The following is a 13776-nucleotide window of genomic DNA, read 5'->3' as shown; positions in this document are numbered from 1 at the left end:
ACTGTTCCAGGCAGTTTCCATACATTATTCCCCAAAACAACCTAAGGCACGCTGTACCAGAGGTACAGAGAAGTCATGCCCAGGGTCACACAGCTGGGAAGTGGAGTTGTTAGAAGAATGACGAAGGAGAGAAATGAAGAAATTAAACTGAGAACAGAGACCTCCATCAACCTCAGCCTTGCCACCGGTTATTCAGGGAGACGTGGAAAACTTCACTTCACCTTGTGTGTATGTCCTCCACTTGACTTGTGAAACAGACATATTGATGCCAGCTCTGAACTCCTTGTTCTGTTGTTCTGAGGTCAGGGAAAGCGTGTGGAAGTGCTTTGTGAAGAGTAGAGTGCTTGGAAATGTAGTATGACATGAAATGGATTTTCATTCCAACTCAGTATTATAGGGGAGGCTTGCAAATATGAATTTTGCTGACTTTTTATTTTAGTTCTAAGGTTTCTAATTTACTTCTGATGTTTCTGATTTATTTCTTGGATGTGATTTGTTGTTTTTTTTTTTAATTTTTAGGTTACTTGTCTGCAAGACTTTTTTGGTGATGATGATGTTTTTATTGCTTGTGGACCTGAAAAATTCCGTTATGCCCAAGATGACTTTGTCCTGGATCACAGTGGTAAGGCAATTTTTTGACTGTCTTGATAACTCTGAAATGGAGGCTTGGGGTAGTCTGGCATGTTGAAGAAAGGGGACATTGGCCATATTCTTTTTGAACTAATGAAAGCATTTGCCTAGTTGTAAAAAAACAAACAAAAAATTTAATTCAAGTCCTTTGCAATTTTTAGCCATTTTAGTTCTCTTTTTACTGCATTCTTTTGTCTCTGAAATGGATTTCCTGCCCTGTTTCAGAACAGGGGCTGGCTCTGGCACCATAAATATATGGATTGTATTGAATCTGAAATGGTTAGTGATAGAATTTCCATGTGCATAATTGGATACGTAAAAGGATAATAACTAAATTGTTGATAATAATTGTCTCAGGTTCTTTTTTTATCTCGTTCTGTTTGCAACTTAAAAAAAATAATGACATGCATTGTTCATATTTGCAGGAAAAAAATGAAGCTATTTTCATTGATACAATAAAAAAACCCCCTTCTCCAGAGTATGCAGTTTTCAACTTTTTAGCAATAACTCCAGTTGAGTTCGAGTGTATTGATTCTGGAAAATTACTTTACCCTGTTGTCTTGAATTAATTTAAACCTATTACAGTAATACTAATTATTTTAGCTGAGAGTCAATTTCCTCTTTAAATGAAATCCTACAGACATAACATTTCCCATAGGAGAGGGATGTTAGAGATACACTCTTGAATTTCATGAATCGAAAAAGTTGGCTTTTCAAAAATTAGGCTGATGGTATCCCCTTTCCAGTTGTGTGATTCTGACCATCCAGAACTGGAGAAACGTATTACCAAATAAATAGTGTGATCCATAAACTTGTTAAAATTTGAGATGATACATTTTGTGGTACCAAATTTCCTTGTGTAATTCTTTCTTGTTACTCTGTGTCAGTTACCTTGGGGATAATTTATCTACTTTGTGCTTGGGCCTCATTTATCTATACTTTTTTTGTTTTTGTTTCATTTTTTCACTACTGCCACATTTCTTTGAGGGTTCCTGTACTGTTTTATATTCTGTTGGACTGGCCCTGGTTTAAACTGGTACTACCACTGGAAAGAAGTGCAAGGAATGTCCTTTTGTATTATGTGTGCTATGTATTATGTGTATTATGTGTACTAATACACATAATCCCCTGTTCTCAGGGATGACTAAGGTTGACAAACTGTGTGTTTGCATTATCCTCTGTATTTTACATCTTCCTTGATTTTAGCTTAATTTCCATTTTGTAATATTTCTTTGATATCAATATTAGTAAATTAGAAAGTTGAGACGCTTTAATACATTATATATCTTAGGTTATAAAGTTAATTTGGGTAACAACAACAAAACACTTACTGAGCACGTACTATCTATGTAGCAGTCATTGTTCTCTGTGCTTTATGTGTATGTTACAAACTTCCGCAGCCAGTTTTATCATTCATAGTTTTTGTTGTTAGCTACTGATGACCTCCAATAGTGAAAGGTGAGTGAGAGCTACTGATTTCTTCCCTCGCCAGTTACTTAACCTTCTGCATACTGGGGGTAATCGGCTTTTTGATAAGATTTTGTGAGGATTAAATGAGTTAATATAGGTAAAGCAGTTAGTGCCTGTAATATAGTATGCACAATTGCATACTATTATGTTACTGTTGTTGTAAATGTCATTATTGTATCACCACCATCAGGCCATAACATTAGACCTAATTCTGCCACTGTTGTATTTATTAGGGGGCAAAGTTGTTGTTGCTTTTAAAATCAGTTATTTTAATCTTAATTAAAGATTGTGTTTAATCTTAAAGCCCTAACTCTTTATCCTTTTAGGATTCTGACATCTTGCATTAAAGATTCAATAAAATGCTAATGTTGTCTTAGCCAAGTAACAAAATACTCCTTTGAAGAGCTGGCTTCGGGGATGGGCTTAGAGTCCTATAATGAGGGTGTAGCATTGAAGTTCTAGTTATTGGTTCTCTACATGTGCATTTGTGCTTATAAAAGAGTGGCAGTGCCTTTAAGGTGATTCTGACTAACACACACACCACTCCTTTCAACAGTGGAGTACTTTTTAACATCCATAATGCTAATTAACTAAACTGAGGTTGCCACAGCCTCCTTCAGAGTAAGGTTTTGATTAGGGTCTTTCACATGCTAACTAGCCTCCCCTGGTGTGTATTTTCCTGATTAGTGTACTTCACATGTTAATTTATTGCCCCCGAGGTATAGATTTAAAACCAACCCACATTTTAATCTTACTGCATAAATTGAAGTATTTTAACATAAATTACAGACAATATGTAATCTAATCTTTATAACAAGTTTAGGAAGCGGATTTTATTCTTATTCCAATCTCATAGGGGAAAAACTTGAAGCTTAGAACCTAACCTAGGTCCCCCAGTTAGCAAAATCAAATCCGTGAGTCATTCAAAATCTGCATGACTCCAAAACCCATGTTGTTAGTTATTCAAATTAGCAGTGATTATTTTAGCTGTAATTAGTTCTGGTACTCTAAATGCTATTTTATTGGGTAATTTATGGAAAAACCAAAGTTATTGTTTAAATTAGCTAGTTTCCTCATTTTTGATGCTCCATACTTAGGAAAAGTGGAAAGCAAGATGGTAAGGAGTTCCATACCCTTTCAAAATAAGATTATCAGAGTTGGGAGAGAATAATAAGATTGTAGCCTTTTGCTCTGAATGCTACTGACGAAAAAAAGAAGTTGCACATGTTTGGATTAGGTTCTGTCCGTGTGATCAAGTTAGGACATTGGGATTTCTATGTTCATTAAGAACTCCACTGCAATGATGAGGTGTGGTCTACAAGATGTGTGCTTCACTAAAGATAACCTCAGGTGTACTTTTGGGACAGTTGCTCTGTATATTAACGTTGTTTAACAATAATAGGAAAATGATCCAGGAATGGTTCTAAGCAGTAGACTTGTGTTCACGTGTGATCTTCCCTTGGTTAGTATCTCAACCAGACTTAATGCACTTTCCTTCCTTTCTAGAATGCCGTGTCTTGAAGTCATCTTATTCTCGCTCCTCAGCTGTTAAGTATTCTGGATCTAAAAGCCCTGGGCCCTCCCGACGCAGCAAATCACCAGCTTCAGGTGGTTAATCATTCTCCTTTCAGTATTCTTTGATTATTATGAACTCCTAGTTTTTCCCATGTTTGTATGCAGCTTGGTTCCAAAACAACATATAGGTGACATGACTTTTAGAATCAAACGTTTAAGTCTGTTTCTCAGAGTTGTCATAAATGTGCCAAGACACTTGTTTGTTTTGTCCTGACATATTTTCTTAAGAACAGTCATTATCTAGAATCTTCTCCTGGTATTTACTTAGAAGTGCTTCTTCACATTGTGCCCACTGCATACTATATTTTAACTTTGTGCTATCTGATTGTGAATATTTTCGTCTCTTACTGGTTTAAAACATACGTAGACACATCTAACACAGAAATGGATTTACCTGAAGAGTTTCACAGGTGTTTCCTTCTTTAAGCAATTAAATAGTAGCAAAGGAGTTAGTACTTACTTAAGAGTCAGATTTACCTGTAATTAATTTTCTTTCAGGTTCTAAACCTGTAGATTTGTCCTAATTTTGAATGCTTTGGTGCACTTTTTTAAAAGCTAAAAACATCTATCAATATTTTGATATATTCTATAAGATTTGTCTATAGTAATTATAAATAATTTTGTAATATCATTTACTATTAAAGAAGGGATTGTGAAAAACCCTGATTTTACGTGTGGGAAATCTAAAACATTATGAAAGTAGTATCAATAAAAACTACCTCAAGCATCAGGCTCTTTATAAAAGACTGAGTTTTTTGGACATTATGCTTTTCACTGGTTCCCCTTCAGCACCCATCCCACTTGACTTAGGTCAGGTTGTTTTACCCTTTTTTTGTATATGTGTTCATACCTGCTGAATAACTGCTCTCCTTACTGTCTCCTCCTCCTCGTATTCACTGAATGTGTACAGTTAAGAGGGGTGGCCATCACTCCAGTGCCTACTCTGCAGCCAGATCCCCAGGTGAGCCATGATTAGTATGGCTTTGTCGCTCTGCTGGGTTTTTTTCGTTTTTGTTTTTTGCCACATTTCTGTTTCCTTTTGCTCCATTTCCATGAACGTATCTGGCTCGTACCAGTGTACATGTGTGCACCATGGAATGCTTCACGGTGCTTAGGATGCCTCAGCCTCCTGTGTTTATTAGAAAACCGGTCGTTGTCAGATTGCCAGATGCCTCTGTATGTACTTGTAGGACAAAGCGGTGAAGAAGCACACCACCTCCAAGGGCCTATCTTCTAGTTAATTTTGGAAAATACTCTGTTATTGAAAAAGTAATATGGGGGCACCTGGGTGGCGCAGTCGGTTAAGCGTCCGACTTCAGCCAGGTCACGATCTCGCGGTCCGGGAGTTCGAGCCCCGCGTAGGGCTCTGGGCTGATGGCTCAGAGCCTGGAGCCTGTTTCCGATTCTGTGTCTCCCTCTCTCTCTGCCCCTCCCCCGTTCATGCTCTGTCTCTCTCTGTCCCAAAAATAAATAAACGTTGAAAAAGTAATATGAAAATGGCCATAGAAGCAATTAAATTCTTCTGTTCTCCTTCCCCTTCTAGTCTTACCTTCCTCCCCACCCTATAGCTAATAGGTCCAAGACTCTTCTAAAAATATTGACAATATGAATATTTTTAACTGAAAGCATTTCTCTACCGTGGACCTTATTTGAAATCATATTATGCTTTCTGTAAAGTATCTCAGACACAAAGAAAGCTAATACAACATGAAATTTGCATAAATACAATTACCTGAGCTTACCATAGAGTCAAATGTAGATTTTTGTCAGGTTGTTAGCTTTTGTTTTAGCCATAGGTTTACAGAGGTTTATCATAACAGTAAAATAAATAGAAGTGAGGAGAGTGATTCAGGAATCAGGTATTATAATGAATCCAGTACATACTAAACTAAAAACATGTTTCATAATCATATTTGTATAAAGAAAGATTTATTCAAATCTTTTTAACTTGGATTTGGAATGCTTACAAGTTGACTCAAAAAATCTTAACATGGCAGTACCCTCAATGTTTAAGTCCATATGTGCATTTGGGATAGTAGAGTAGATCTTAAACTCATAAGTAAGATGTTTAAATTAGGTTTTAGAGGGCAAACAGCTTCTTTATGAGAGATTAAACTTAAAAGTATGTTCAGCACAGGGCACCTGGGTGGCTCAGTCATTTAAGTGTCCAACTTTGGCTCAGGTCATGATCTCAAAACTTGTGGGTTCAAGCCCTGCGTCAGGCTCTGTGCTGACAGCTCAGAGCCTGGAGCCTGCTTCCGATTCTGTCTCTCCCTCTCTCTCTGTCCCTCCCCTGCTCATGCTCACTCGCTCTCTCTCTCTCAAAAATAAATATTTAAAAAAAACCAAAAAACTATGTTCAGCACATACTGCAGTTACAGAAACCTGATAGTTTTATGTTATTAAAAGCCAAGTACCCATAAGTACAACTCACTTTTATAGACCTCTTTAGCTGTGGTATACTTGTTAACGTTTAGAAAATTCCATGGGACTAATTGGAGTTTCAAACAGAGCTAGTAACTTTGTAGACCTAATATTGTACTTTTTCTGTTTTGGGACAGAAGTGAAGTCTTCTGGTTGACTGAATTCTTCAAGAAAACTCTATCAGAATAGTTAAATAGTGTGCAATAAACAGAGAAATTCATCCAGATAACATAATTCAGTAAATATTACCATAATTTGAGTCCTAAAAATTCTCACTTTAGTTTTCTTGCTTGTAAATCTTTCAGAGTCTACCAAGATAAAAAGTATTCAAAACAAACAAAAAAGCTTCAAGTTTGTTTCTTACCTTACAGTTGAGGGGAAGGGCACATGATAAATAGCCTTATGTTGGGAAAGAGAATCTGGGGTAGTGAAGGAATAGGAGGAGGACAAAGGTGCTGTCGGCTTGCTGCCTGCCTACCAGTTGGTGGCAGCTGTGTGAGGGGCGTGGCTACAACATGGGACTGTCTTGGGTCCCACTTACCGTCCCTAAGACTCTGGAGAAATGTGCAAATAAACGAAGTTAAGGACTTCTCATTAGGGAACACTTTTTAGGACCTTTCAAATGCTCTGGGAAACTTAGAGACCCACATATGACTTAGTATGTCTTTAGAATGAGATTATTTGGCTGGGGGGGTCGGGGGGGGGGGGAGTGCAGATATAGACATGTAGTTACTGACACCAGTAAAATCCTGGCAGTGAGTTTTATTAAGAAACTATGTTTAGGCAGGAGGTGGTGTGTTTTTAGGGAGATTGTTTGCTGTCAAGATTACATTCGCAGGAATTGATTTTTCTCTTTTAGTCCCTTTTCTGTCACTGTTCCAAGGTAGCCTTTGTTACCAGTGTGGTGTCTGAATATCTGTGAAGCTAATAGCACTCATTGAGTAGGGATTGGTGACCTGACAGGTTGCTGTATGGAATGAAGAAAAAAAGGAATAAAATTCAGTCTCAGCTCACAGCAAGTTGACTCATTCATTGCTCATAATAATCTCTACTTTATGTGAATTCCTGCCACCTATTCCCTTTATTTAAAGACAATTTTTAAAACAAACAACATTGAAATTTAACTTGAGAAATAACTAGGACTGTTGAATATTCTTAAAAGTTTCTAATTGCACAGTTCCTCGTGTTGTACTTGCACTCTAAAGGTGCACATGTATTAAGAAATTATAGATAACTGATAGTTATTTATGCATGAGGGGTTTCGAATTAGAAAAATTAAAGTTTGGCCAGTTAAAAGTGACTAGAAAATTTTTTCATCCATACCCAATTTTTAAAAATGAGCAATGCAGGGGCGCCTGGGTGGCTCAGTCGGCTAAGCGTCCGACTTCAGCTCAGGTCATGATCTCACAGTCAGTGAGTTCAAGCCCCACATTGGGCCCTGTGCTGACAGCTCGGAGCCTGGAGCCTGCTTCGGATTCTATGTCTGCCTCTCTCGCTGCCCCCCCCACTCATGCTCTGTCTCTCTCACTCTCAAAAATGAATAAACGTTAAAAATTTTTTTTTGTAAAAATAAAAATGAGCAATGCAGCAAACAAGCATGACTTCATAGAGCTAGATGTCCTGGTTTACAGATAACACATCCCATTACAAACACTTGTTGATCCAGGACTTTTGCCCCTACTCAAGGATGGGTGCTCACTTTTTTGAGTCACCTATTTAGGACTTTTATCTCTACATTTTGCTTTTTATACTCATTAGCTTCATTTAAAATAATAGTTGTTTGCTTCCTCATATTTAAAAAATGAAGAAGAAAAGAAAAAAATGGACTTTGTTTTTCTTCCCATAGAGATAAATGGTAGTTTTTATCTTTAGGCAAAGCTTTGAAGGTTAATGATAAAAGAAGTTACACACACTTCTTAGAAAAATAATTACACCAGTCCTAGACATTTACTACCAACTTTGTGAAATTACAGCAGAAATGGATCCAGTTGATACAATTAGGAATAAGCATGAGCCATGCTGAAATGTTTGACCAGCATTCTGTAGTATAAAATCCGCAAATTTATCTTCCCCTCTAAACAGCAGTGGTTAGGGGCGCCTGGGTGACTCAGTAGGTTAAGAGTCTGACTCTTGATTTTGGCTCAGGTCATGATCCCAGGGTGGTGGAATCGAACCCTGTGTCAGGCTCTGGGCAGAGTGGAGCCTGTCTAAATTCTCTCTCTCTCCCTCTGCCCCTCCCCTGCTCATGCTCTCTCACTCTCAAAAATAAATAAATAAACATTTTAAAAAGAAAAGAAAATAGCAGTGGTCATACTTTTCCTAGGTGTGCTCTAAATTGAGCTTTCAGCAATTTCAACAATAAGAAGTGTATGGAAGTTTGGAGGGGATTCTATAAAAAAATCATAAAGATTTACTAAATAATGGGAGAAATTAAACTGTGAAGACAAGAAAATAGAAGGAATTTAGAAATGACTAGTTTAGAAAAAATAAAGTTGAAGAGTGCCTTTTATGGCCTTCAAACAAATAAGCAGATGTTAAAAATGACCAGTAACTTTCCCTTTCTATTAAAAATATACTTAGAAAATGTGTTTGGATTATTATGATGGAATTGGTTTGGAGAGCCGTAAGAACTTCTTGGTTATTCAGGTTGGTATATACCAAGAGAGTGGATATTGGAAGTTAGAGAGCAACCTTCATAGTAAAGCATTACAAATATACCGGCCATTTCATTTCTCTACCCTTGCTAGTGGGTAGGGTGTATGGACAAGTTCTCATTCACATCTCTAATTCCATAATGTTTTATATATTTGTTTATGTCACTTTCGGAGAACTATTACTGAAAACAATTTTAGTTTCACTCCTTATTTGTCTGATACTTTGTAATGCAATAAGACACATTACTTTTGCTTTTTGCTGATTTGCCATCTGCTTGGAGCTTTAAATGAATCAAAGCTTCACTGGAGCTATGTTGTGCATGTGCTTAGTGTTTTTGCACACAGTTGGGTTGTTTTGGGTTTTAATGACCTCTGTCTCCTCTGTTGTCTTATGGTCAGTTAATGGAACTCCCAGCAGCCAGCTGTCTACTCCTAAATCAACGAAATCCTCCAGCTCTTCCCCAACTAGCCCAGGAAGTTTCAGAGGATTAAAGGTATGAAATAGGATATATGGCATGTTTGTGTGGTTTTGTTGTTTTGAGATGCATAGTTTGGTAGTTTAATGTGTTCAAGGGCTCGGGTGTAATAACAAATCAAAAAGGAAAGAGTTTAGGATTTGGAGCCCGGAAGATCAGGGTTTGAATCCTTTGTTTTTCATCTTGTAATCTGGGTCATCTCACTTAACCCTTCTGAGCTGAAGTATTTCCATCACTAGAAAGGGACTAATAAGGTTGTGGTTAGGGTTGAATATATTGTGGTAAAGTATAATAAATGGTAGTTTTCCCATTATTATCAACATGGTTTGCAATGGGTAAGCCTTGGAGAACACTGTAATTCTTCTAACAATCTCATTTTGAATCATGAATTTAATATTGCTAGCTAACCTAATTTGACTTTGCAAAAGTCTAAAATAGAACGAAATACTAGTATGGTACTTATACACATATGTAGTAACATAAAAAGATATGTTCATTTTGATGAGAAGTTAGAAACAAATCTTGGGTTTTGACTGTGAGGTCCTAAAAATATAAATGGTAACTTAACATGATCAGCAGTTGGATTAATAGACATTTTGTCTAATAGAGAGGGAGAAGAATGGTAAATGAAACTGTATTTGCAAAATTTCAACATTGATTTCCCTTAGTGGTTTTCAATCATTTAAATTTATAAGAGAAAATTTGCCTGGTAAAATAGCAGTAAATAACTTGGGTTGAAGATTGAAAGTTTCCTTTTGTAGAAACAATCAAATTATCTGCATTAAGAATACTGAAGTATACCTAGTGCCCTGTATGTATGCGTACGTGAACTTAATTCTCTTGGTGCTTTGGTGACATTGGGAAGATCTTCATTAGGAATACATTCTCCAAAGATGGTTCTGCCTAAACACTTCAAATATTGTCTGAGTGGTTTTCTTTACTTTTAAGGATGTTGAAAACATCTTTTTCATTAGTAAAATGAATTGTAAGCACCCACCACCCCTGGGTGAGAACCTGCTGAGCCTTCAGGGCAGTGAGGAACATGGGCCCCCTACTTCTCGAAGGGCTCATTCTCCACCTGACGCTAACTAAGGTTTGTCTGTCCTTTCCTGAGAATGTGTGAACACCCAAAGTGACCCTGCGTGATTCTTGTGTAAGTCACAGAGATCAAAAAGAGAAATTCCTTCTGGAAAAGGACAGCTTGTCTGTTTTTGTGCCTGCTTGCCTATGTGCGTTGACAGAAATTGGACCAAGGCTGGCAGTAAGTTTGGGATCAGCGAGTACATAGCTATCACCTGCCTCCAAGTGGTGGAAGCTCCTTCTCTTTATCAGAAGAACCAGGCATTTTCTGAGGTGCTAAACTGGCTGAGGTCAGCTTATAATATGATTTCAGTGGAATTCTTAACTGAGTAATTGAGAAAGTGATATAAATTAAAAATCACTAATCAGCTAAGTATTTTCAACTCCCCCCCCATTTATTGTCCCCCCAAATAGATAGGAGGTGCACTGTTTTTAATTTGGGTAACTTTCAAGAGAATTAAAGTAAAAATAATCAAAGTTCTTTCACCTCTTTTCTAATTCCACGTATTTTGTCATGTGTTAGAATAAAAGCAGGTGGCTCCTAGTGCTGGTAACTGTTAGCCTTAGGGCAGAGCCCACACAGGCTTCCAGTGAGTCATGTGAAGGCTGTCATGTCCTCCCCCAGACCATGGCTCTGGGCAGAGCCTCTGGCAGGTACCCGATTCTCTGCATCCCTGGAGTTTCATTCATTTCCCCGTTTCTGTTATCTGTTGGTGACCTTTGCTCCCGTCTTTCTTTTTGGCTCATCTTCAGCTGTGAGCCTAAGGTTGTTCCTTTTCATTGGTGCCACTTATGCTCAGAGTACACACGCACCCTACACACTTGCACACAAAGTCACACAAGATCACTCGTACTTCTGAAGTGGAGGTTTGTGGAATTTTAAAAACATAGTTGTTTTTCTGCTGAGACATGAAAGTTGCTCTCATCTCTCTGAATGTATCAGAAATGGTATAGCAACCCCAGCACCTAGCACAGAGCTCCCTGCTCAGGATTACTTATTGGTACCTAAAGAGGTAAAGAAGATGAGAGAAATATTGGTTACTGCCAAGATGGAAAATGAGATTATCTGTAAGATAAAGAGTAGTGGTCTTTCTGTTATTGCTGGGAGCCTCTGCCTTGTGTGAAAGGAGGTCTCCGTCCTTGGATTGCCCATGAGATTTACCTGGGGACCTGCACTCCAGTGAACACAGCCAGAAGGAAAGCAGCAGGCACAAAGTAGTTTATTAAGGTGGAGGCACACTCTCAAGTGGGAGAGTGCAGGCATGTTCTGTGAGGTGGAACCAGCCCCTAGGTTGCTTAGGGATTGGATATTATTGGGTCTTTCTGGGCGGGGAAGAGCTGGCATGTTCAGTGGGGTGATCTCTAGTGGAGGCTACTTTCAGTCATTTGGGGATTCCTCCTACAAGTTGAGAGGGGGAGTTTTTGACCCTATAAGGTTTGTATCTGGATGGTCATAGCAGTCTTTTTTGTGGAGGGGGGCAGTACCCGCAATGCAGATCCATTTAATGAGTCTAGAGGTCACCCTGGAGCAGAAGCAGAAGAAGAGAGCCCATGCTTGGTACCTGTGGCTCTTGAACGGTCAGCCCCAAGGTCTTGGAAGTCACAAGGTCAGGATGTTGTGTCCCAGGCTTTTGATGTGTAACCTGTTTATCACCATCCTTGCCTTCAGGTCAAGGACTTTGGACTCTGTGTCCTGGCCTTCCTTCCACTGTTCAGATCTGGCTTTTATGTAACATTTTCATGATCCCGCCCCCATCCCTCCCAAACCAACTTTGTTTTGCACTACACTTGAGGCCTGTGAGCTTCACTCACAGCTTTGAGACCTCCCCTGTGTTTTCTTTCTATCTGTTAAATAAGGACATTTCATTTTAAATGCCCTCTAAAATGCTAGGATTATAGTTCTTTTAAGTTGGCAAGAAACCCACCTAGGAAGCTGGGGAGTCTTTCTCTTCTCACTTTAAAGCTGATACAGAATTACCAAATTTTACATTAAATGTTAGCAGCTAAAGGAGTGTCTGCCACACTGATCAGCTTTTAGGCCACAATGCCAAACTGCCGCCTGGGTCATTCCTTGTGGAAACCTTCCGTCATGACTGTCCCCAGCGATCTATGGTACTGGATATTGTCATAGGGATGAAGACCTGCCTGTGAAATACTGCAGCTTAGTCATGTTACTTACTGTACGAAATACACTGATTTTAATGTCTATAAGCGCTAGTCAGCATCTGTCCACGTTTGCATTATTTTCTCTATTCAGTGACATTACAAATGGAGAATTACAGATAATTACCATGTGTTAGTGCTCTGCTTTTTTCTTCCTCTTCATTTACAAAGGCTTATTAAGATCAATTAAGAGGGATTGTCTGACAATGGAGGACTGTTTTTCATAGGCAGGAACTATTTATCCTGGTTAGAGGCTTTCATGGCTTTGGGGATAGATAATCTTTTTCCAGAGAATCAGAATTGACAAAAACAAGCAAACCACACCAGGACAGCATGTGCGGGAGCTGTCACTCCTATCTCTGTATCTGCCAGGACAAAGCTTTTGCCAGATTTTTTTTTTTTAAATCTGGGTTTTGCTAAGTTGGGAATTAAGCAGAGTCAAGTCTAGATAAGCAGAATTTGATATTCTCTTAGAATCTCCCCATCTTTATGCAGTTTCTGAGAATCATTTTAGTGTTTTGGTGGGGACTTTGGATGAACCGGAAATGAAAATAGTCATATTGTGATGTTTAATCTCTGACCACAGAGTGTCCCTGGCTGTTTTTTGTTTGCTCATTGAAAAAGAGAAGAGAAGTACAGAAGCAACCCACCTCTCCACAAAAAACTATTCACAGTTTCCCTGTAATACTCTTTGAGGAAGACATTTCTGCTCCATTCATGTGCATTTGTAAAAGATCATGCTCTTTGAAGGGCTGGACCAAAGCCAAGAGAGGAAGCGAAGCTTTCTCCAAATTGTGAATTTTTTTTTTTCAGGATGGAAGTGTAAGAAATAGGGTGGCAACCAAGCAATTGAGGTCCTTTTAAACCTAAAACTGAAAGATGTTAGGGTAACTGAGAACTAGTTGTACTTCGATTATCCTTTTTTGGTATTGCTAGTTCCCTGAAACTTACAATGTGAAAACAAAATAATCTTAGATCTGTAGTTTCATCTTCATTTTATAGATGGGGAAACTGAGATTCAGAGATGTGAAGTAACATGCTCAGGGTCTCAATGGCCCCTTGGGATCTCTGATCCTTTCAGGGTCTCTGTCTCTAACCTCTGACTTTCCCTCCATTACTGGAGGAATCTCCTGAATGACTGCAGCCCAGGCATCTCAGGAGGAAGTTGGTATGATTATTATGGAAAAGCTATGCACAGGTCTTTTAGGAGGGGTTAGTGCTGGGGATGGCTTTTTTACTGAGTATCTGGGTTTAGATATGCATAAATGCTCTGAATAAAAATGGGTTGAGATAACAGAAAAAGA

General features: G+C 38.5%; 1 protein-coding gene across 12 annotated transcripts in view; it reads left to right on the top strand.

Moving 5' to 3' along the window:
- The window catches only part of DCLK2 (doublecortin like kinase 2), a 152701-nt gene that overhangs the window by 91560 nt on the left and 47365 nt on the right, over positions 1–13776 (top strand). For 8 of the 12 annotated variants that reach the window (XR_003423063.2, XR_008296076.1, XM_027067031.2 and 5 more), the window contains exons 3-6: positions 520–622; positions 3607–3708; positions 4586–4636; positions 9153–9247. Coding sequence is in view for 9 of the 12 variants with exons in the window: in XM_027067031.2 (XP_026922832.2) it covers positions 520–622; positions 3607–3708; positions 4586–4636; positions 9153–9247 (351 nt within the window). In the remaining 3 variants the exon portion in view is untranslated. The remainder of the gene's footprint in view (positions 1–519; positions 623–3606; positions 3709–4585; positions 4637–9152; positions 9248–13776) is intronic. The other 4 variants (XR_003423064.2, XM_027067051.2, XM_027067041.2 and 1 more) reach the window with 1 other exon arrangement.

The sequence above is a fragment of the Acinonyx jubatus genome, chromosome B1 (genome assembly GCF_027475565.1).
Source record: "Acinonyx jubatus isolate Ajub_Pintada_27869175 chromosome B1, VMU_Ajub_asm_v1.0, whole genome shotgun sequence".
Lineage (NCBI taxonomy): Eukaryota > Metazoa > Chordata > Mammalia > Carnivora > Felidae > Acinonyx > Acinonyx jubatus.
The sequence above is the reverse complement of the archived record's forward strand: the minus strand, read 5'-3'. Positions and strand labels throughout refer to the sequence as shown.